Source organism: Hemiscyllium ocellatum, chromosome 3, assembly GCF_020745735.1.
Source record: "Hemiscyllium ocellatum isolate sHemOce1 chromosome 3, sHemOce1.pat.X.cur, whole genome shotgun sequence".
NCBI classification, from domain to species: domain Eukaryota; kingdom Metazoa; phylum Chordata; class Chondrichthyes; order Orectolobiformes; family Hemiscylliidae; genus Hemiscyllium; species Hemiscyllium ocellatum.
Genome location: NC_083403.1, coordinates 93,365,269 through 93,388,503, shown reverse-complemented (window position 1 = coordinate 93,388,503; position 23,235 = coordinate 93,365,269). Strand labels below are relative to the sequence as shown.

The following is a 23,235-nucleotide window of genomic DNA, read 5'->3' as shown; positions in this document are numbered from 1 at the left end:
GGCTGGCAGGTAGGATTAGATTGGGTTGGAATATCTGGTCGGCATGGATGGGTTGGACCGAACGGTCTGTTTCCATGCTATATATCTCTACGACTCTAAGACTCTGTTTAGATTGCAGTAAAGGTCAGCCACACTGCTTAACTCTGCTCTCCAGCCCTATGATAGTGTCTCTATCCCTGGATCAGAAAGCCTGTGTTCAAATCACACTCACTCCAGAGCGCATAATTCTCTGAATGGTTTGATTCAAAGTGTCAGCCACACTGCTATGGGTCTGAACTCATGTTTAAGTCAGACCATGTAAGGGCAGTAGATTTCCTTCCCTCAAGGTCATTAGTGAACCACATGAGTTTTTACACCAATTAACAGTAGTTACATTTTACACCAAGTAACAGTGATTATATGGTCACCATTGGGCTAGCTTTTCTTTAAATTCCAGTTATTCTTTCACTGAATTCAAACTACACTGTGTAATATCACCATAATGATGAGATTCAATCCATGCCAACAGAGCATCAGCCTGCTCTGAATTACTAACCCAGTGACATCACCAAGTAGGCCACTGTTGCTCACATGCAGCTCACTGATGATATTTTACGGCATTATTTCTCGTTTGAATAGATGGTTGCTGATAGCCAACACCTGGCCAGATTCTTGTGGACAAGACACACTAGGGCACACTTCCATATTCGCCGTACAGAACACCTAGCTCTGGTTTACACACTGTAATTCAATCTCCAACAGCATATAAAAAGCTGTCAAATGATACATGACTTACTTTTGTTAATTCACTTCAACCAAACAAAAAGGAAACAGGCTGCTCTGTTACCTTAATAGTAACCACAAAGCAAAGCATTTGGAATTTGATTACTCCTTCTGTTTTTGAAGACGTGAAAATTCAATACGTCTGAGATAATCAGCAGAGTGGAAGACATTCCACATGGAATTCCAGGATAATTTACTTTGATTAGTGAGACAATGATTCATCAAAAATTAATACAGCACCCACCTTAAGACTGATCTGCGTTTATCTAAGAAATTCTGTTTTAACACCAGTCTTCTGAGGAAGGTTTCTCAGAGGCAACATTCCCAGGGAACACAATTACCAGTTAATGGGATTGGTTTGCTTTAGAAATAAACCACAGTTCTGCTAAAAGAGTGCTGGCAATCTGTAAATACCATAAGCACAACTGCAGAACTTGTGATGAGCAAGTCTCCTCTACTTACTAAATCTCCCATGCAAGCAAACTCCAACCAATCAACTAGAAAATATATAGCAGCTGCTGGATCTGACTTGCAAGGTTAACCTGGACCAATGGGCCAAGAAGTGGCAAAAGAAGTTTACTTTGGATAAAAATAAGACGTTGCATTTTGGTAAGATAAACAAGGGAAGGACTTATACAAATAATGGCAGGGCCCTGGGGAATGTTGTAAAACAGGTAAACAGTTCTTGAAAGCTGAGTCAGAGGTAGACAAGGTGGTAAGAAGGCATTTGGCATATTTGCCTTCATTGCTCAGATCAATAGACAGTAGGTGCAAGAGTTGGCCATTCTGCCCTTCGATCCTGCACCACCATTCAATATGATCATGGCTGATCATCCTTAATCAGTATCCTGTTCCTGCCTTATCTCCATAACCCTTGATTCCACAATCCTAGAGAGCTCTATCCAACCCTTTCTTAAATGAATCCAGACACTGGGCCTTCACTGCCCTCTGGGGCAGAGCATTCCACATAGCCACCACTCTCTGGATGAAGAAGTTTCTCCTCATCTCTGTCCTAAATGGTCTACCCATATTTTTAAGCTGTGTCCTCTGATTCGGCACTCACCCATCAGCGGAAACATCAGCCTCCAGAGTGTCCAATCCTTTAATAATATAGAAGTATATAGAATACAGAATATAGAAGTAAGGAAATATTCTATTTCTATCACAAACCTCCTTCTAAATTTTACCATGGTAATGGTAACCATTAGCTAGCTATTCATCACTTTAACTGACACAGCCATTTTATAACACTAAGCCCAACATTGGTTCCTTCTCCACACTACAGTACAAAACATTATACCCTGCTTCACATGGTCCGCCCAGCCAATACACAAGCATGCTTCCAAAGAGAGCCAGAATAAGCAACTTCCAAAAATGTAATTTCAAATCAAGTTGATGCTAACGTTTCAGAGATACCTTTCACTAAGTACAGCATTACACAAGCATAAGAAAGACCAAATCAAGAGAATTTATCTGTGCACCTAGAATAGCACAAGCAGAAAAGAGCACAGGTCAAAACAAACATACTTTTAAAATAACAACCATGCTTATATCATTATCAATTTTTCTAAACTTGGGCAAGGATTTATGTTGTAATATTAGATTTACTAAAACACTGCAAAAATCTGAATACCTACTGTAATATCCATACAGTACAGTGTCTTCAATATTCTGCCTTGTGATGTTGTCCGCTGCCCATTCCTAAAACAAACATACATGAGATTATTGGAAAGTACAACTTGCACAGATATCAGTCTGATAAAACACTGTGGATAGAGTGGGCTTTTATTTTAGTGAGATAGTTGTAGAAGGGATTTTCAAACTGTGCGAACCTTAATGAAAGCAAATGTATCTTTTCAGACTGTTTTGCTTTAGCAGGCAATTGGGAATAAAATTGCAAATTTTTTTTTAAAAGAATCCCTACAGTGTGGATATAGGCCATTTGTCTCAACAAGTCCACACCGACCTTCCGAAGAAGTGTAACCTGCCCAGATCCATTCCTCTATTATTCTACGTTTTCCCTGATTAACATAACTAACTTACACATCTCTGACACTATGGGCAATTTAGCACAGCCTTGCACAACTTTGGATTGTGGAAGGGAACCAGAGCACCCGGAAGAAACCCATGCAGACACTGGGTTTAGTTTTGGGTGAGCAACGGCATTCTTCTTAATTTTTCAGATCTTCAGTGCTTGCTTTCTCTGACATGGAACATATGCAAAGGTACTCATTCGCATTTAAAAATTTCAATAGCGTTTAGGATAAAAATTACTTGCTTAGCTTTGAAATTTCAAGACTGTGTTGCTTAGACTTGGATGTACGTATATTCAGGTTCTACATCTCACTCCCATTCAAACTATCTCAGAAGAGTTTATTTAGAGTGGGGAACATTATTGTTCTTAGTTTTTCAAGTTTCAAGTCCTCCTTGCTGCTGAAGTGAAAATATTCTAATTATAAAAATCTAGTTATTGCCCAACATCTCAAAAGGTACTGCAGAAATGTAATTTTTACAATAAAGCAACATGTTCTAATCCACAAGATGTATCATTGCTTGATTGCCTGGAACTACCATTAGGTTCGTACATTGCGAAAATGCATAATATTGTATTGGCATTTGGTGATTTGGATTGTAAAGTAGAGATAATTCGTTTTTGGGTTTTGATTCTGTGAAGGCAACATTTGCTTTGAAAAATAGTCAAAATTAAATTTTTGAGCAGTGAGTTTAACATCAGCTAAACAACAAGGGATGTAAATAGAGTCATAGAGATGTACAGCATGGAAACAGATCGCTCGGTACAACTCATCGGACCAGATATCCCAACCCAATCCAGTCCCACCTGCCAGCACCTGGCCCATGTCCCTCCAAACCCTTCTTATTAATATACCCATCCAGATGCCTTTTTAAATGTTGCAATTGTACTACTCCACCACTTCCTCTGGCAGCTCATTCCATACACGTACCACTCTCTAACTGAAAAGATTGCCCCTTAGATCTCTTTTATATAGTTCCCGCTCACCCTAAATCTATGCCCTCTAGTTCTGGACACCCCCACCCCAGGGAAAATACTTTGTCTATTTATCCTATCCATGCCCTTCATGATTTTGTAAACTATCTAAGGTCACCCCTCAGCCTCCGATGCTCCAGGGAAATCAGCCCCAGCCTACTTAATCTCTCCCTATAGTTCAAATGTTCCAATCCTGGCACCATTCTTCTAAGTCTTTTCTGAACCCTTTCAAGTTTCACAACATCTTTCTGATAGGAAGGAGACCAGAACTGCACATAAAATATTCCAACAGTGTCTTAACCAATGTCCTGAACAGCTGCAACATTATCTCCTAACTCCTGTACTCAATACTCTGATCAAAAAAGGAAAATATACCAAACACCTCCTTCACTATCCTATTCACCTGCGACTCAATTTTCATGGAGCTATGAACCTGCACTCTAAGGTCTCTTTGTTCAGCAACATTCCCTAGGACCTTACCATTAAGTGTAGAAGTCCTGCTAAGATTTGCTTTTCCAAAATGCAGCACTTCTCATTTATCTAAATTAAACTCCATCTGCCACCTCTAAGCCATCTGATCAAGATCCTGTTGTAATCTGAGGTAACCTTCTTCAGTGTCCACTAAACTTCCAATTTTGGTATCATCTGCAAACTTACTAACTCTACCTCTTATGCTCAAATCCAAATCATTTAAATAAATGGTGAAAAGTAGTGGACCCAGCATCGATCCTTGTGGCACTCCACTGGTCAGAGGCCTCCAGTCTGAAAAACAATCCTCCACCATCGCCCTGTTATTTACCTTTGAGTCAGTTCTGTATCCAAATGGCTAGCTCCCCCTGTATTCCATGAGATCAAACCTTGCTAATCAGTCTCCCATAGGGAACCTTGCTGAACGCCTTACTGAAGTCCATGTAGATCACATCTACTGTGCTGCCCTCATCAATATCTTACTTCTTCAAAAAACTCAATCAAGTTTGTGAGACATGATTTCCCACGGACAAAGCCATCTTGACTATTCCTAAATCAGTCTTTGCCTTTCCAAATACACGTACATCCTGTCCCTCAGGATTCCCTCCAACAACTTGCTTCCTCAAAGAATTCTATTAAGTTTGTAAGACATGACCTTCTCTGTACAAAACCATGTTGCCTATCACTGATAAGCCCATTTTCTCCCAAATGTAAATAGATCCCATCCCTCAGTATCTTCTCCAGCAGCTTTCCTACCACTGACGTCAGGCTCACCTGTCTATAATTACCTGGATTGTCCTTGCAACCCTTCTTAAACAAGGGGACAATGTTGGTAATTCTCCAGTCCTCCGGGAGCTTACCCGTGTAAGGATGCTGCAAAGATATCTATTAAGGCTTCAACTACTTCCTCTCTTGCTTTCCTCATTACGCTGGGATAGATCTCATCCAGACCTGAGGACTTGTCCAATTTAACGACTTTTAGAATCACTCCTTATGCCGACTTGACCTAGAGTAATCAAATATCTATCCATAACCTCAACACCCATCAGGTCCCTTTCCTTGGTGAATACCAATGCAAAGTATTCATTAAGAATTAAGTTAGTTGTGTGGGTTTTGGAAAATTAAAATCAATTAGATTCAGGGAAGAATCCATTGGACTGGAAAATAGCTCTGTAACTCCTTTACTCTAAAAAGGGCAGAAAGCCAGAAACTACACACAATTAGCTTAACATCTGATGTAAGGTAACTGTTAGAATTACATTATTAAATATGTTATAATAGGGCACCTGGGTAAGTTCAAGGTGATCAGATAGAGGTAACATAGTTTTCCCAAAAGGAAATCACTTAATTAATTTAGAGTTCTTAGAGGAATGGTAGATGCACGTACAATTAAGATACATTTCGACAGGTACATGAATAGGAAAGGTTTACAGGGATATGGGGCAAAGTGTCAATGTGGACAAGCCTTTTTCCATTTTGTCTATACTATAGCAGTGAGGATCAGCCATGATCATACTGAATGGTGAAGATGAGGGGTATGGGTGGGTTGCGCTTCGGCGGGTCGGTGTGGACTTGTTGGGCCGAAGGGCCTGTTTCCACACTGTAAGTAATCTAATCTAAAAATGACTCCAAAGGGCCTAAAGACTTACTCTACACCTAGTTTCTACATTTCTCTTGACTTCTTCAATTATAGTTCAAAGTTTTGCCTTTCATGCTTTTTATCTGACACTCAATGCTGATCACACTATGCAAAGTTCATTAATAACTTTTGAATTCGAAAATGTGAATATATACAGTGATATAAAGCTTTTTAAAACCAGCCTCAATAGAATACTGTAACTTCATTAGATTAGATTCTCTACAGTGTGGAAACAGACCCTTCAGCCCAACCAGTCCACACCGACCCTCTGAAGAGTAACCCACCCAGACCCACCTCCCTCAGACTAATGCACCTAACACCATGGACAATTTAGCATGGCCAATCCACCTGACCTGCACATCTTTGGACTGTGGGAGGAAACCAGAGCACCTGGAGGAAACCTACGCAGACACGGGGAGAACGTGCAAACTCCACACAGACAGTCGCCTGAGGCTGGAATCGGGACCCTGGTGCTGTGAGGCAGCAGTGCTAACCACAGAGCCACTGTGCCGCCCATAATATTACAACTATTGACTTGTTGAACGACATACAGAAACATAGACCAGGGCCGCAATCCGGTTTCAGTTGAGAACAGTTTTGTATCAACAGAAGCGGGCGGCATGGTGGCACAGTGGTTAGCACTGCTGCCTCACAGCGCCTGAGACCCGGGTTCAGTTCCCGACTCAGGCGAATGACTGTGTGGAGTTTGCACGTTCTCCCCGTGTCTGCGTGGGTTTCCTCCGGGTGCTCCAGTTTCCTCCCACAGTCCAAAGATGTGCAGGTCAGGTGAATTGGCCATGCTAAATTGCCCGTAGTGTTAGGTAAGGGGTAAATGTAGGGGTATGGGGTGGGATGCGCTTTGGCGGGTTGGTGTGGACTTGTTGGGCAGAAGGGCCTGTTTCTACACTGTAAGTAATCTAATCTAAAAAAGAAGGGGAGTTTGATTGGTGGTAGTCCAGTCTTTTGGAGTTTCAAAGAAGCCTTTAAACTGGTTTAGCAGTTTGAGTAGACTTAACTCGTTGGGACATCACGTTGCAGTTGTACAAGATGTTGGGTAGGCCACTTTTGGACTACTGCTTACAGTTCTGGAGTCTCTGCTCCAGGACAGATATTATTAAATTGGAGAGGATGCAGTAAACATTTACAAGGATGCTACTGGGACTGGAGGGTTTGAGTTACAAGGAGAGGATGGTTAAGCTGGGACTTTTTTCACCAGAGCATAGGAGATTGAGGGGTGATCTTATAGCAGTTTATAAAATCATGAGGGGCATAGATAGCTTGAAAAGCAATGGTTTCTCCCTTGTGTTAGGGAGTTCAAAACTAGAGGGCATAACTTTAAGATGACAAGGTAAAATTTTAAAAAGGGACCTGATGAGTAACTTTTTCACACAAAAAGTGGTTTATATGTGGAATGAATTGCCTAAGAGGAAATGGTACAATTATAATAGTTATATGACATTTGGACAGGTACATGAATAGAAAACGTGTAAGGAGATATGGGCCAAACACAGGCAAATTGGTCTAGTTTAGCTTGGGAAACTTGGTCAGCATGGACAAGTTGGACCAAAGGGTCTGTTTCAGTATGACTTTTCTTGAAGTTAATTGGAAAAGTCAGTCAAGTAACTGGTTCTGTATAACTCGGGGAGAAACAGTAAAGGAGACAATCATGTAGAAAGTTGCCAAAAGGAAATACTTGGAACTTCATCAGTTCAGAAATGCTTTAAAAAGCAAAAAGGGAGAAACACTGGAGTTAAATGAATTTAAATGATATTGTGAGCATAGAGGGGAATTTTTCGTTTTGTTGTCTATGTTGACTCAACAGAAGAGGTGACGGTCTGAGTTGCTTTAAAAGGATACTAAAGAAGATAAGATTACTCATCTTTCATAGTCTTTCCTAATCTTTCACATAGTTTATGCTCCCACATCTGAAGAAAGAACCATAGCAACTACAATGGGTGAATATCAGAGAATAAAAGCCTGCTATTGCTATGATGCATAATAAATTATTTTAAGTAAAAGTTAGAGAACAGACTGTGACTTTTCTGTAGATCAGGAAGATTATATTTAAAAGCAACAAGCATCAAACCTCAATGGTAGCGTGACAATCAATAAAGTTATAGCTAGGAGCAACCCAACCATTTGCCTTTAGATAATTCAAAAAGGATTGCAAACTGTAAATCTCACACTTTGTACAGAAGTGTGAATTTGAGGAACTATGATCTCTGCATATCGTAACTTTATGCATCTGAAGCAAGTTAATTTAGCCAAAGAGTGATTCTTCCTGTTCCCTGCATACCAATATTAAACCAGTTTAGCAGAGTGAAATTCATTAACAAATCTACCAAGTACTTCTTAGCCTGACAACATAACGGAAATACAATGCCTTTCAGTTTAAGGGGCTTAAGCTCTCAGAAAAAAAAACTAAGCTACAGATTTGTATTTCACATGATCAAAGTTGTAAAGATTTGATTCAGACCTTTAAAAAATGGCAGAAGACTTACATTTCACCCAGAGCTTGTTATGTTCATTTATTTAGGAGGAACATGAGACACAATATAGAACGGGTAAATTTTTAAAAAGTTCAATGCTTGCAACTACTACATTTCACAGAATCAATCACCACTGATGATAAGCTGCTGGCTATTGCGAAGTTAAAAATCACACAACACCACGTTGCAGTCCAACAGGTTTAATTGGAGCACACAAACTTTCGGAGCGCCGTTCCTTCATCAGGTGGTTATGGAGAACACAATTGTAAGGCAAAAGCTTAAAGTGTGGTGTAACTGAAATTATACATTGAAAAACACCTTGATTGTCTGTTGAATCTTTCATCTATTTGAATACCATGATAGTTTCACTTCTTTCATGTGTAAATCACAAAACTTCTTTTTAAAAGTTGCATTCTCAGGTTAACTGTAACAATTGGTGTTAGCTAGACAACATGTTGAAGGTGTTAGCCCCCTGTGTTCTCTATCTGTGCCCTGATGTTTAGATTGATTCTAATCTAAAAAGTGAGATAACAGAGTTTTACATGAATTCATGCCATTTTTGAGCAAAGTACAGTGTGACTCTGCAAGTACAAATTCACCCCACAAACGTATATGTATATGTGTGCATGTGGGTCTTTGTGTCTGTGTATGTGTGTGCCATGGTTGGGGGTTTGTGAGTGTGAGAGACAGTGTATATGGGTGTGCGTGAGTGTAGAGTGGTCTAAGTCTCTGAGAGGATGCATGTGTGAGTGTGTACCTATAAGGGTGTGTGGGTGTCTGTGTATGTGTGTGTCCGTGTGTATGGTGTGTATGGTGTGTAAAGGAACGCCTGTCTGTATATTATATACGTATATGGGTGTCTGTGACATTCCCAGACAGACAGACAGACAGACACACACACACACACACACAAAGACCCACATGCACACATATACACATACTTTTGTGGGGTGAATTTGTACTTGCTGAGTCACATTGTACTTTGCTCAGGCATGAATTCATGTAAAACTCTGTAATCTGCACAGACAGAGAACACAGGGGGCGAACACCTTCAACATATTGTCTAGCTAACACCAATTGTTACAGTTAACCTGAGAATGCAACTTTTTAAAAAAAGTTTTGTGATTTACACATGAAAGAAGTGAAACTACCATGGCATTCAAACAGATGAAAGACTCAACAGACAATCAAGGTATTTTTCAATGTACAATTTCAGTTACATCAGACTGTAAACTTTTGTTATACATTCTGTGCCTTACAATTGTGTCCTCCACAACCACCTGATGAAGGAACGACGCTCCAAAAGCTAGTGCTTCCAATTAAACCTGCTGGACTATTACCTGGTGTGTGATTTTTTAAACTTTGTACACCCCAGTCCAACATCGGCATCTCTGGCTATTGCAGACTGTGATTCACCAAATGTGTTTCTCAGCATGACACAAAGCCAGTTTCAGCAATGGTGACCATGACAACTATCAGTGACAGCTCTAAAAATAAACCTGATTCACTAATTAAGAAAGGAATTTTCCATCCTTATCTGGACAACATGTGACTCAAAGCCCACAGTTTACTCTTACTGTGTTCTGAAGTGGCTCCAGCAAGCCACTTGGTACAAAGGAAACAAATGATGGCCATCAAATGTCAGCCTTGCCAGTGGCACCACGTCCCATGAAAGAATACAAAGATCGGTTATCAGTTTTCTTTTAAATAAATTGTAAAAACCAAAAATCATTGAGACTTTAAATATTTGATGGTGGATTGTGTACAAATGTGTTAGTGTTGTCCCTTTGCTGGGGAAAAGCAAATGCCGCATGACAGGGAGAATCATCCACATGTGCAGAAATTGGATTGTTCACATGTGGATGCCTCAAAACATTACACAAAGATTACCTTTTTTACATCACTTTCCTAGCAAGACTAACCTGTCGAATAGTGCTGACCTTGTTTTTAAGCAATCCACACATTTTTGCTGTACACATTTCAAAACTTTAGACTTGGACTTTTTCTTAACTTTCTTAACTTTTTAATGTTATTTTATTTAAATCCTAATTGAATCATTGAAACTGCTAAATAAAATAGTTGTATAAGCCTTAGTCACTATTTATGTAAGCTGTCAGTATCTCATTACCAGATTTAGCATCTTAAAATATATCAGTTTAACATTAAAAAGGTGTAGACTCGATAATTAATTGGCACTGAATATCTGAAATGTTTTTTGCTGTAATGCAAATTAACATAAAATTAATCATTCTCAATGGTAAGAAGTACAAACTTGTCAAATTAGCCAAATTTGTAGGTGAATGTGTACTCCAAGGCTGCTGTATTACATTGACTTTCTTTAAATTAGTTGAAACAGCTTCCCGCAGTTGTCAACCACAATAAGTGTAGTAGCCTTCCAAAAATGTCACTGGCCTTAAAAGCACAAAATCATAGAGCTGCACAGCATGGAAACAGACCTTTCCATCCAATTCATCCATGCAAACAGGTATCCTTTATAAATCTAGTCCCATTTGCCAGCATTTGGCTCAGATCCTTGTAAACCTTTCCTATTCCTAGACCCATCCAGATGGCTTTGAAATGTTGTTTGTACCAGCCTCCCCCACTTCCTCTGGCAGCTCATTCCATACACACACCACCCTGTGTGTGAAAAAGCTGCCCCTTAAATCTTTCCCCTCTCATTTTAAACCTATACCCTCGAGTTTTGGTTTCCCACACACCAGGGAGAAGATTTTGCCTATTTATCCTATCCATGCCCCTCATGATTTTATGTGATGATTTACATAGGATATCTGGTGAGCACGGAGGTGTTGGATTGAAGGGTCTGTTTACGTGCTGCACATCACTAGGACTCTAAGTTAGTCAGACATGATTTCCCACACACAAAGCCATGATGACTCTCCTTAAACAATCCTTGCTTTTTCAAACACATGCAAATCCTATCCCTCAGGATTGCCTCCAACAACTTGCCCATCACCAATGTCAGGCTCACCAGTCTATAATTACCTGGCTTTTCCTTACTATATTTCTTAAATAGTGGCACCCCATTAGTCACCCTCCAGTCTTCTGACCCTTCATCTCTGGCTATCTCAGCAAGGGGCCAAGCAACATTTCCTTAGGTTCCTAGGTGTTCTAGGGTACACCTGACCAAGTCCCAGGGATGTAGCCACCTTTCCGCACCACATTGTCTGTAATATGGACATCTTTCAAGACGTAGCATTTATTTCCCCACGGTCTCTATCTTCCATATCCTTCTCCATAGTAAACACTGATGCAAAATACTCATTTAGGTCTCCCCAACCTCCTTCGGTTCCACACAGCGGTGGCCTTGCTGATCTTTACGGGACCCTTTTCCTTCCCTTGTTACTCTTTTGTCCTTATTGTATATGTAGAATCTCTTTGGATTCTCCTTTATCCAATATGCCAATGTGATTTCATGTTCCCGTTTTGTCCTCCTGATTTTGCTCTTAAGTATACTCAGAGTCTCAGAGATGTACAGCATGGAAACAGACCCTTTGGTCCAACCCGTCCATGCCGACCAGATATACCAACCCAATCTAGTCCCATCTGCCAGCACCTGGCCCATATCCCTCCAAACCCTTCCTACTCATATACCCATCCAAATGCCTCTTAAATGTTGCAATTGTACTAGCCTCCACCACTTCCTCTGGCAGCTCATTCCATACACGTATCACTCTCTGTGTGAAAATGTTGCCCCCTAGATCTCTCTCATATCTTTCCCCTCTCACCCTAAACCTATGCCCTCTAGTTCTGGACTCCCCCACCCCAGGGAAAAGACTTTGCCTATTTATCCTAACCATGCCCCTCATAATTTTGTAAACCTCTATAAAGGTTTCATATCTCAGCCTTTGACACTCCAGGGGAAACAGCCCAAGCCTGTTCAGCCTCTTCCTATAGCTCAAGTACCCCAACCTTGGCAACATCCTTGTAAATCTTTTCTGAAATCTTTTAAATTTCACAACATCATTCCGATAGGAAGGAGATCAGAACTGCATGTAATAGTCCAACAGTGGCCTAACCAATGTCCTGTACAGCTGCAAAATGACCTCCCAACTCCTGTACTCAGTACTCTGACCAATAAAGGAAAGCATACCAAATGCCTTCTTCTCTATCCTATCCACCTGCGACTCCACTTTCAAGGAGCTATGGACCTGCACTTCAAGGTCTCTTTGTTCAGCAACACTCCCTAGGACCTTACCATTAAGTGTATAAGTCCTGCTAAGATTTGCTTTCCCAAAATACAACACCTCGCATTTATCTGAATTAAACTCCATCTGCCATCTCTGAGCCCATTGGCCCACCTGGTCCAGATCCTCTTGTAATCTGAGGTAACCCTCTTCGCTGTCCACTGCACCTCCAATTTTGGTGTCATCTGCAAACTTACTGTTCCTCTTATGCTCGCATCCAAATCATTTATGTAAATGACAAAAAGTAGAGGACCCAGCACCGATCCTTGTGGCACTCCACTGGTCACAGGCCTCCAATCTGAAAAACAACCCTCCACCACCACCCTCTGTCTTCTATCTTTGAGCCAGTTCTGTATCCAAATGGCTAGTTCTCACTGAATTCCATGAGATCTAACATTGCTAATCAATCTCCCATGGGGAAACTTGTCGGACGCCTTACTGAAGTCCATACAGATCACATCTACCTCTCTGCCCTCATCAATCCTCTTTATTACTTCCTCAAAAAACTCAATGAGACATGATTTCCTATGCACAAAGCCATTTTGACTATCCCTAATCAGTCCTTGACTTTCCAAATACATGCACATACTGTCTCTCAGCATTCCCTCCAACAACTTGCCCACCAAATTCTTCTAGGGATTCACTCAATCCCTGCTGCCTATGCTTCCTTTTTACTCTTGACAAAATTTCTTTAGTCATCCAACATTCCCTATACTCTAACCAGAGCATACTGGACTCTCATCTCGTTTTTTTAAGGCTTCCCACTTTCTAGCCATTCCTTTACTGGCGAACATCCACCCCCAATCAAATGTTCAAAGTCCTTTCCTAATACGTTAAAATCGGCCTTCCTCCAATTTAGAATTTTAACTTTTAGATCTGACCTATCCTTTTCCATCACTATTTTAAATCTAATAAATTTATGGTCACTGGCCCCAAAATGCTTCCCCATTGACACCTCACTCACTTGCCCTGCCTTATTTCCCAAGAGTAGGTCAAGTTTTCCACCTTCCCTAGTAGGTACATCTACATAGTGAATCAGAAAATTTTCTTGTACACATTTAATAAATTCCTCTTCATCCAAGCCCTTAACATTATGGCAGTCCTAGTCTATGTTTGGAAAGTTAAAATCCCCAACCATTATCACCCGATTATTCTTAACTGAGATCTGCAGACAGATTTCTTTCTCAATCTCCGGCTGACTATTTGGGGTGTATACAGTACAATCACAATATGATGATCATCTCCCTATTTCGCAGTTCCACCCAAATAATTTCCCTGGACGTATTTTCAGGAAGCCCTCTATAAGTACAACAAACGCTACTCCCCTTCCTCTCTTGTTCCCCTTTCTATCTTTCATAGCACAACAACACTGGTTAGATCTGATAATCTTCATTCTTTGTAAGTCACCTAATTAAGTGCCGATATAGACATCACTGGTGAGCAAAACCTCTGACCAACTATTTAAAGACAAGTAATGGACACATTGATCAAGTTACCAGTTTTCAACAAAACAAACAAGGCCACTTCAAAATGGTCAATGGTTTCCTCAGAAAAATCACTAAATCCACAGTGACAATACCATGCATTATCCCACAAAGCTTGTGCAATAGCAGAGGTTCAGTGGTGTTAAAAACATCCATCGCATATTGCTTTCATCTGTCCATTATACACCCGTTCACATCCCACAATGTTCAATTTGCAAGTAAAAACTGAATAAATGAAACTATACATTCCTGTATAAAACTCAAGCCAGCAAAACTCAACTGAGAAAATTGGATCATTTTACAAAATAAAGTCAAACAATAAATTGAACAGAAAGACATTTCTTGGGGACAGTCCATATCACAATAGAGGTATTGGACATATTAGAATGTATGAAGGGGAATAAATATCCTGGTCTTGACCAGATATAATCAAGAACACTGCAACAGGCTAAAAAAGAAATTACAGGAGCCCAGGCTGATATTTTGGCATCGTTGTTAGCCACAGGTGAGGTCCCAGAAAACTGGAGGGTAGCGAATGTTGTGCCATTATTCAAGAAGGACTGCAAAGAAAAGCCTGGGGAGTAAAGCCCAAGAAGCTTAACATCTTTGAGAAGATTCTGAGGGGTAAGGTACACATGCATTTGGAAAGACAGGGTTTGATTAGGAGTAGTCAGCATGGCTTTGTGAGTGGGAGGTCAAGCCTCACAAATTTGTTAGAGTTCTTTGATGAAATGATCAGGAAGGTTGATTTGAGTAAGTGCTTTGATAAGGTTCCACATGGTAGACTACTCTGGAAGTTTAGATCGCATGGAATCCAGAGCAAGCTGGCAAATTGGATACAAAATTGGCTTGGTGGTAGGAAGCAGGGAATAATGGTGGAGGTCTGTGACTAGTGGAGTGCCTCAGGGGTCAGTGCTGGGCACACTATTATTTGTTATCTATATCAATGATGTGGATGAGAATGAGCTGAAAATGTGTTGCTGGTTAAAGCGCAGCAGGTCAGGCAGCATCCAAGGAACAGGAAATTCGACGTTTTGGGCATAAGCCCTTGATCAGGAATTGTGGATGAGAATGCACAAAGTACCATTAATAAGTCAGCTGATGACACTAAAACAGGTGGTATCGTGGACAGTGAGGCAAGTTGTCAGAAATTGCAGCTGGACCTTGATCAGCTGTGGAACTGGGCTGAGAAATGGCAAATGGAGATTAATGTAGGTAAGTGTGAGGTCTTGTATTTTGGCAAGTCAAATCAAGGTAGGAGTTTCATGGTGAATGGTAGGGCCTTAAAGAGTGTAGTGGAACACAGGGACCTTGGAGATCAGTTGCACGGTTCTCTGAAAGTAGAGTCACAGGTAGACAGGGCAGTGAAGAAGGTTTTTGGCACACTGGCCCTCATCAGTCAGGGCACTGAGTTTAGAAGGTGGGAAGTTATGTTGCAGTTATACAGAATGTTAATAAGGCCGCACTTGGAGTATTGTGTTCAGTTTTGGTCACCTTGCTAAAGGAAGGATGTTATTAAACTGGAAAGAGTTCAGAAGAAATTTGTAAGAATGCTGCCTGGACTCAACTGTCTGAGTTATAGGGAGAGTTTGGACAAGCTAGGACTTTTGTCTTTAGAGAGTAGGAAACTGGGAGGGTACTTATCAAGGTGTGTAAAATTGTGACAGGCATGGATAGGGTGAATGTACTCAGTCTTTTGCCCAGGATTGTGGAATCGAGGACGAGAGAGCATCCGCTTAAGGTTAGAGGGGAAAGAACAAAAAGGAACTTGAGGTGCAATGTTTTTACACAGAGGGTGGTACGCACACAGATTGAGGTGCCAGTAGTGCTTGAGTTAGGTACATTAACAACACTGATAAGGTATTTGGACAAATACATGGATCGGAAAGATTCAGAAGGATATGAGCCAAGTGCAGGAAAATGGGGTTGGCGTGAATGGACATTTTGGTCAGCATGGATCAGTTTGGGCCAAAGGGCCTGACTCCATGCTGTAAGACTCCATGACTCTCTCCAACAACTAACTTTCCACAAATATAACTGTTATGGAATATTAACTGTCCTCCTCTGAACCTCTCTCCTGCACACACCAGAAACTCATAAATGGAACTACCATGTGGTAATAAATCCTGTAGAATGTCATAGAATAGCTTTATGAAATAAGCATTTCATTGTAAAAGATTTTTATTCCAGAATCACTGCACAGTCTACATGTCCATACCAATCTTCAGTTTAGCCTCATATTTGCATAATACCTTGTAAGACCCTCTGGAATCTTTCATGTAAGAAACAAGGAATATGTCAACAGGCAGCAATGACGAAGTAATCAATGCTACAGCAAGTGCGCAAATAGCAGTTATGGTAGAGACAACTTCACTTTCTTGCTGACTCTGGTATCGACGGATATACGTCCAACAAAAAACCAGAATTGCCTGGAAAACACAAAAAGTAAACATTAGTGGAAATGATTACTTCTGACAAAGCACAATAGCTCACACATACACTGTTAGCAATAGATTACCAACTGTTTTGTTTCAAAGGACAAGCACAAACAAATTTGTCAAAAGGTCTTGAATCACACTGGGATATTGTTGAAGATCTTAACAAAATTTAAAACAACTTTTGAATCAAAACTACAATCATTTGAAACAGGTGGTGGTGGGACAAGCTTCAATATGCATTAGCAGAACGAAAAATGAGTTGATAAAATTTGGAGCAGGAAGAGCGCAATAGGTCAAATAGCATTGTTGGAGCAGCAAAGTTGGCATTTCGGGTCAGGACCCTGCATCAGGAGTGGGAAAGGAGCTCAGAAATAAATAAAAGGGAGGTGGGTGGGGCTGGGGCAAGGTAGGTAGGATGATGATAGGTGGATGCAGATACGGGATTATTGTGATTGTTCAGTGGGAAGAGTGGAAGCGGATAGGTGAGAAGGAAGATGGACAGGTTAGGTCAAGTCATGGAGGCAGAGAGGAAAACATGGGCTGGACATGGGATGAGAATGGGGGTGGGGAGATTTTGAAACTGGTTAACTCTACGTTGAGGCCATTGGGCTGCAAGTTCTTGAAAGTGGAATATAAGGTGTTGTTCCACCAGTTTGCATGTGGTAGCAGAAGAGGCCCAGAGTGGGCATGTCACCAAGGGAATGGGATGGGGAATTGAAATAGCAGGTAACTGGAAGGTGGTATTGATTGGAGTGTACAAAGCACAGATGTTCCGCAAACCCCAAGTATGCGATGATTTCTCCAATGTATAAGAGACCACATCAGGAGAAACAGATGCAATAAACCAGAATAGAAGTAGTGCAAGTGAATCTCCAAAAATGAGAGGAGTTCAATCGAAGTGTAACACCTATTTCCAAATTAAAAGTGGCTTGTAGAATCAACAAGCCCTTTCGGAGGGGTTGATTAAAATGTTATTTACTGCTGTTAAAATTATCTATGGTTGCAATATTATAACTGCTGGCAATGCAAAGTAAGTCTTAATCTTCACAGAATGAAACCAAATTCAAAGACAGAGTCTGAACTGCAGCAAAAGTAATCTTTCCCCTCCTTCAATTAACGCTTTAACATGATTCACATTTTTCAAAGCCTAGGTTTTGTACCATTGATATACACGCTACTTATAGTCAAAACATTTTATTCTTACCATCTCAATGTCCGAAGACCTAAAAATACTCTACTTATTAATCTTGCAATTATTATATCTAAACAGAAGTAAATTATGTTCAGAGAACTATAGACATCAATACAGACAGGTGAGGAGGAAATAATAAATTGAAAAACATTAAGAAACTAAAGATAAAAATAATGGCCAACAGATTTCAAAAGGGAGAAACTTGCTTGACCAATGTCACTGTAATTAAAAAACAAGATAACATAGTAGGTACAGCACATCTAAAAGTCCAAAAGGCATCTCATAAAATACCACTTCATAGTTCGATTAGATTAAATTAGATTAGATTAGATTCCCTACAGCATGGAAACAGGCCCTTCGGCCCAACAGGCACACCGACCCTCTGAACAGCAACCATCCAGACCTATCTCCCTCTGACTAATGCACCTAACTCTATTGTCAATTTAGCATGTCCAATTCATCTAACCTGCACATCTTTGGATTGTAGGAGGAAACCTGAACACCCAGAGGAAACCCACGTAGACACGGGGTTTCTCCCCACAAATTCCACACAGACAGTTGCCCAAGGCTGGAATCAAACCCAGGTCCCTGGCACTATGAGGCTGCGGTGCTAACCATGGTGCTAACCATGGTGCTAACCACCGTGCCGCCCAAAGAAATTGAGCCTGACGCAATTTAAACACACAACTTCTGATGAGGAGTCAGACGCACTACCGTTCTGCCAGAAGCCCATAGTCAAGTGAATAAAGTCAATAAATGAAACAATACAAGATGGTGACTAGCAGCGACAGATAGCCAGTTGAAATACTGATGCCTAATTTTTTTGCGCAGATAGAAAGGCTCTCTGTCTGAGCAAAAATGATACCAATGATCCAAATCCAGAAGTTCCATTCACAAATGTAGCTCCCACTGTTTTCACAGGGACAAGGGAAAGGGGGGAGGTTCAATTTCAGTCATCCACAATGCACATAAGCAAGTGAACACAAAAAAACTGTAGTTCCCTTCAATTTACGTTGATGTTGCAATGGCAAAAGAATGATTTGAGCAGATTGGAACTGGCAGAAGGTCTAAACTTAATCAAGTTCTTTGGCATAGTAAGGTATCAGTGTTGAAACAGGTGACCCTGGAAAAGCACAGCAGGTCAGGGAGCATCTGAGGAGGAGTGTCGACATTTTGGACGTGAACATTTTGGGAAACGTCGACTTTCCTGCTCCTCGGATGCTGCCTGTCCTGCTGGGCTTTTCCAGTACCACTCTTTTCAACTCTGACTTCTCCAGTATCCGCAGTCCTCACTCGCTCATGCTAAGGTATTGTTTTGAATATGGTCTCAGGATACTATTGGGAGTTGTCAGGTACACTTTTGGATTAAAAAATGGATACTCATTGGAACTGTGAATGGATCCCATGAGGATACTGACAACAGTGCAGTTTAGCTATCAAAGCACTTCAAGGTGAGGCAATGGCCTAGTAGTATTATCACGGGACTGTTAATCCAGAAACCCAGGCAATGTTCTGGAGACCTGGGTTCAATTCACACCACCACACATGGTAGAATTTGAATTATATAAAGAAATGGAATTAAGAGTTTCATGATGCCCATAAAATCCATTGTCAATTGTCAGAAAAACCATCCAGTTCACTAATGCCCTTTTCTGAAGAAAATCTTCCATTCTTATCTGGTCTGACTGTCATATGACACCAAACCCACAGGAATGTGGTTGTACTTGACTTCCACTAAGGCTGGGCAATAAATGCTGGTAGAGCCAGCAACACCCTCATCCAATGATGAATTTAAAATAATCTCCTAACTTCAAGTCTTATAAGACTATTCCATTCTGTCTCTTGATAGAAGCCCGAGCACTATCATTATGTTTGCTTTACACCAGCTTCATGCCTGATTTCACAACTTTTCATCAACACTGTGGGATGCATGTAAATCCACAGTTTGACAGCTCTGAAAGCTTATAATGTTTTTGAAGTGGGACTACGAATATAAATATTTGTTGTTGTACAGGAATAAACAACCTTCCACATAGTAATGGCCTTTTATTATCAGTGAGAGTTTTCTTTTTTTCTTAATTATATCTTCATTCAATTTCAGTAGTTCCTAGGTTTACCGATCATTAATATTGGATGAGTTGACATTGCAAATGTAAACGAAAAGAATAGGGAGTGGGTGGCATGGTTCTGCACAAGTCGATTCTAAGTTTGCATCTGGGCCATAAATGTTGAGTAGATTGACACAGGTTGGCTTGGAGGATGCAATGAACCATGGGAGTTGGGTAGAGTAACAGGGACAGTTACTGTTGTCGAAATATAGAAAATAAGAGGAATAGCATTTCGACCATTCAATATTATGACTGATTCTAAATCTCAATGTTATACTCTCGCTGTTCCTCCATTCACCTTGATCCCTTTAAACTGTAAACATATCTCTCGCTTTCTTGAATATATTCAGTGACTTAGCCTTTACAGCCTTCTGTAGTAAAGAATTCCACAGGTTTACAACTCAGAGAAGAAATCTTTTCTCACCTCAGTCCCAAATGGTCCACACCATATCTTGAGACTGTGGTTCCACACCATTCAACCATTGGATATATCCTCCCTGCATCTAGTCTGTCCCATTTTGTTAGAATTTTATAAGCTTCAATCCGTCCCCTCTCATCCTTCTAAACTCTAGTGAATACAGACCCAAAGTAATCTCTCCTCATAGGGCAATCCTGCCATCCCTAGTCATAGCCTAGTGAACCTCCACTGGACTTCCTCTAATGACAGGTATATCCTTTCTTAGTTAGGAAAACCAAAACTGCACTGTATGGTCTCACCAAGATCCTGTACTACGGCAGTAAGACTTCTGTACTACTTCTAAACTCTAATCCTCTCTCAATTAATGTCAAAATACCATTTGCTTTCCAAATGGCTTGCTGCATCTATCTATTTTCATTTACTGGTTTCCATTGTTCATACACAATTCACATATATTAACATTTAAATAATACTCTTCCTTTCACACCGAAGTGTATAATTTCACATTTAGCCATGTTGAACTGCATCTGCCTCATTGTTTACCCTCTCAGGCAACTTGTTTAAACCATCCTGAAACATTCTTGCATCACCCTTATAAACCCCAATTCCACCTAATTTTGTGCCATCAGCAAACTACGTTCGAAATTCTGTTCTATTACCCTGGCGTACTTATGTAAAGTACGATTTGTCAGGATAGTACGCAAAACAACACTTTTCATTGTATCTCGGCACACATGACAGTAATAAGTCAAACCAGATCACATCAAACCTTGAGAATGTTGCCAGATCACTTATATATATCATGAATAGCCAGGCACCAAACACTGATCCTTATGGTACACCACCTCTAGTCACTGCCCAACAATCTGTTTCCAATGTGTAAACCAAATCACAATCCATGACAATATATTATCCCAATGTCATGGGCTTTAATATACTAAAATGATGGACCTTTTCAAAGCCTTTTGAAAAGCCAAATGCATCACATTCATTGGTTCTCCCATATCCTTTTGACTAGATGTATCAAAAAAAGACTTGTTGATTTTTAAGTGCGATTTGCTTTTCATAAACCCATGCTGGATTTGTCCAATCCTGTTAATAGTTTCAAAATGCTCTGTTATCAAAATAGGCGTGGCATGGTGGCTTAGGGGTTAACACTGCTGCCTCACAGCACCAGGGTCCCAGGTTCGACTCTAGCCTCGGGCAACTGTCTGTGTGGAGTTTGCACATTCTCCCCGTGTCTGCGTGGGTTTCCTCCGGGTGCTCTGGTTTCCTCCTACAGTCCAAATATGTGCAGGTCAGGTGAACTGGCCATGCTAAAGTGCCCATAGTGTTAAGTACATTAGTTAGAATAAAACGGGACTGGGTGGATTACTCTTCGGACTTATTGAGTCGAAGGGCCTGTTTCCACACTGTATGGAATCTAATCTTATCATGTCTTTTAAATTGGATGACCAAAATACATTCAATATTTCCAGGGTCACCTAGCCTACATATTCCTAGACGCAATTCCTGGCAGCACGGTGGCACAGTGGTTAACACTGCTGTCTCACAGCGCCAGAGACCCGGGTTCAATTCCCGCCTCAGGCGACTGTGTGGAGTTTGCGCATTCTCCCCATGTCTGCGTGGGTTTTCTCCGGGTGCTCCGGTTTCTTCCCACAACCCAAAAATGTGCATGTTAGATGAATTGGCCATGATAAATTGCCTGTTGTGTTAGGTGTAGGGGAATGGGTCTGGGTGGGTTGCGCTTCGGCGAGTCGGTGTGGACTTGTTGGGCCGAAGGGCCTGTTTCCACACTGTAAGTAATCTAATCTAATCACCATTGGCAATTTAGCATGGACATCCACTTAACCTGCACATCTTTGGACTATGGGAGGAAACCGGAGCATCCGGAGGAAACCCACACAGACAGAGGGCGAATCTGCAAACACCACATAACTAGAGGCCCAATATAGAGGAGGCCACATTGGGTGCAGCGGATGCAGTAAATGGTGTGTGTGGAGGTGCAGGTGAATTTGTGGCGGATATGGAAGGATCCCTTGGGGCCTTGGAGGGAAGTAAGGGTGGCCTCCTCTATATTGGGGAGACAGGCTGTGCACTTGCAGAACGTTTCAGAGAACACATCTGGGACGCCCGGACCAACCAACCCAACCACCCTGTGGCGCAACACTTCAACTCCCCCTCCCACTCCACCAAGGACATGCAGGTCCTTGGACTCCTCCATCGCCAGACCATAACAACACGACGGCTGGAGGAAGAGCACCTCATCTTCCGCCTAGGAACCCTCCAACCACAAGCGATGAACTCAGATTTCTCCTGTTTCCTCATTTCCCCTCCCCCCGACCTTGTCTCAGTTCCAACCCTCAAACTCAGCACCACCTTCCTAATCTGCAATCTTCTTCCTGACCTCTCCGCCCCCACCCCCACTCCGGCCTATCACCCTCACCGTAACCTCCTTCCACCTATCGCATTTCCAACGCCCCTCCCCCAAGTCCCTCCTCCCTACCTTTTATCTTAGCCTGCTTGGCACACTTTCCTCATTCCTGAAGAAGGGCTCATGCCCGAAACGTCAATTCTCCAGCTCCCTGGATGCTGCCTGACCTGCTGCACTTTTCCAGCAACACATTTTCAGCTCTGTATCCAATGGCTAGTTCTCCCTGTATTCCATGAGATCTAATCTTGCTAACCAGTCTCCCATGGGGAACCTTATCATCATACTGATCATGTCTACCTCTCTGCCCTCATCAATCCTCTTTGTTACTTCTTCAAAAATGCAATCAAGTTTGTGATACATGATTTCCCATGCAAAAGCTATGTTGATTATCCATTTCAGAGGGCAATTGAAAATTAACCACATTGCTGTGGGTATGGAGTCAAATTTAGGCCAGACCAGGTGAAAAGACAGATTTCCTTCCCTGAGGGACATAAGTGAGCCAGATGGGTTTTTTTTCCAATGATCAACAATTTGAGTTCCAGATATTGTTTTTGAATTTAAATTCTACCATTTGTTGTAGTGGCAATAAAA

The 23,235-nt window shown here is 41.2% G+C and overlaps 1 protein-coding gene across 2 annotated transcripts in view; it reads right to left on the bottom strand.

Annotated features, from left to right (window-relative positions):
* lmbrd1 (LMBR1 domain containing 1) overlaps positions 1–23,235 on the bottom strand; it is a 282,689-nt gene that overhangs the window by 232,293 nt on the left and 27,161 nt on the right. Inside the window, exons 2-3 of one of the 2 annotated variants that reach the window (XM_060821284.1) lie at positions 16,307–16,483; positions 2,400–2,463 (exon numbers count right to left, since the gene is read on the bottom strand). In XM_060821284.1, coding sequence (XP_060677267.1) covers positions 2,400–2,463; positions 16,307–16,483 — 241 coding nt within the window. The remainder of the gene's footprint in view (positions 1–2,399; positions 2,464–16,306; positions 16,484–23,235) is intronic. The other variant, XM_060821285.1, reaches the window with a different exon arrangement.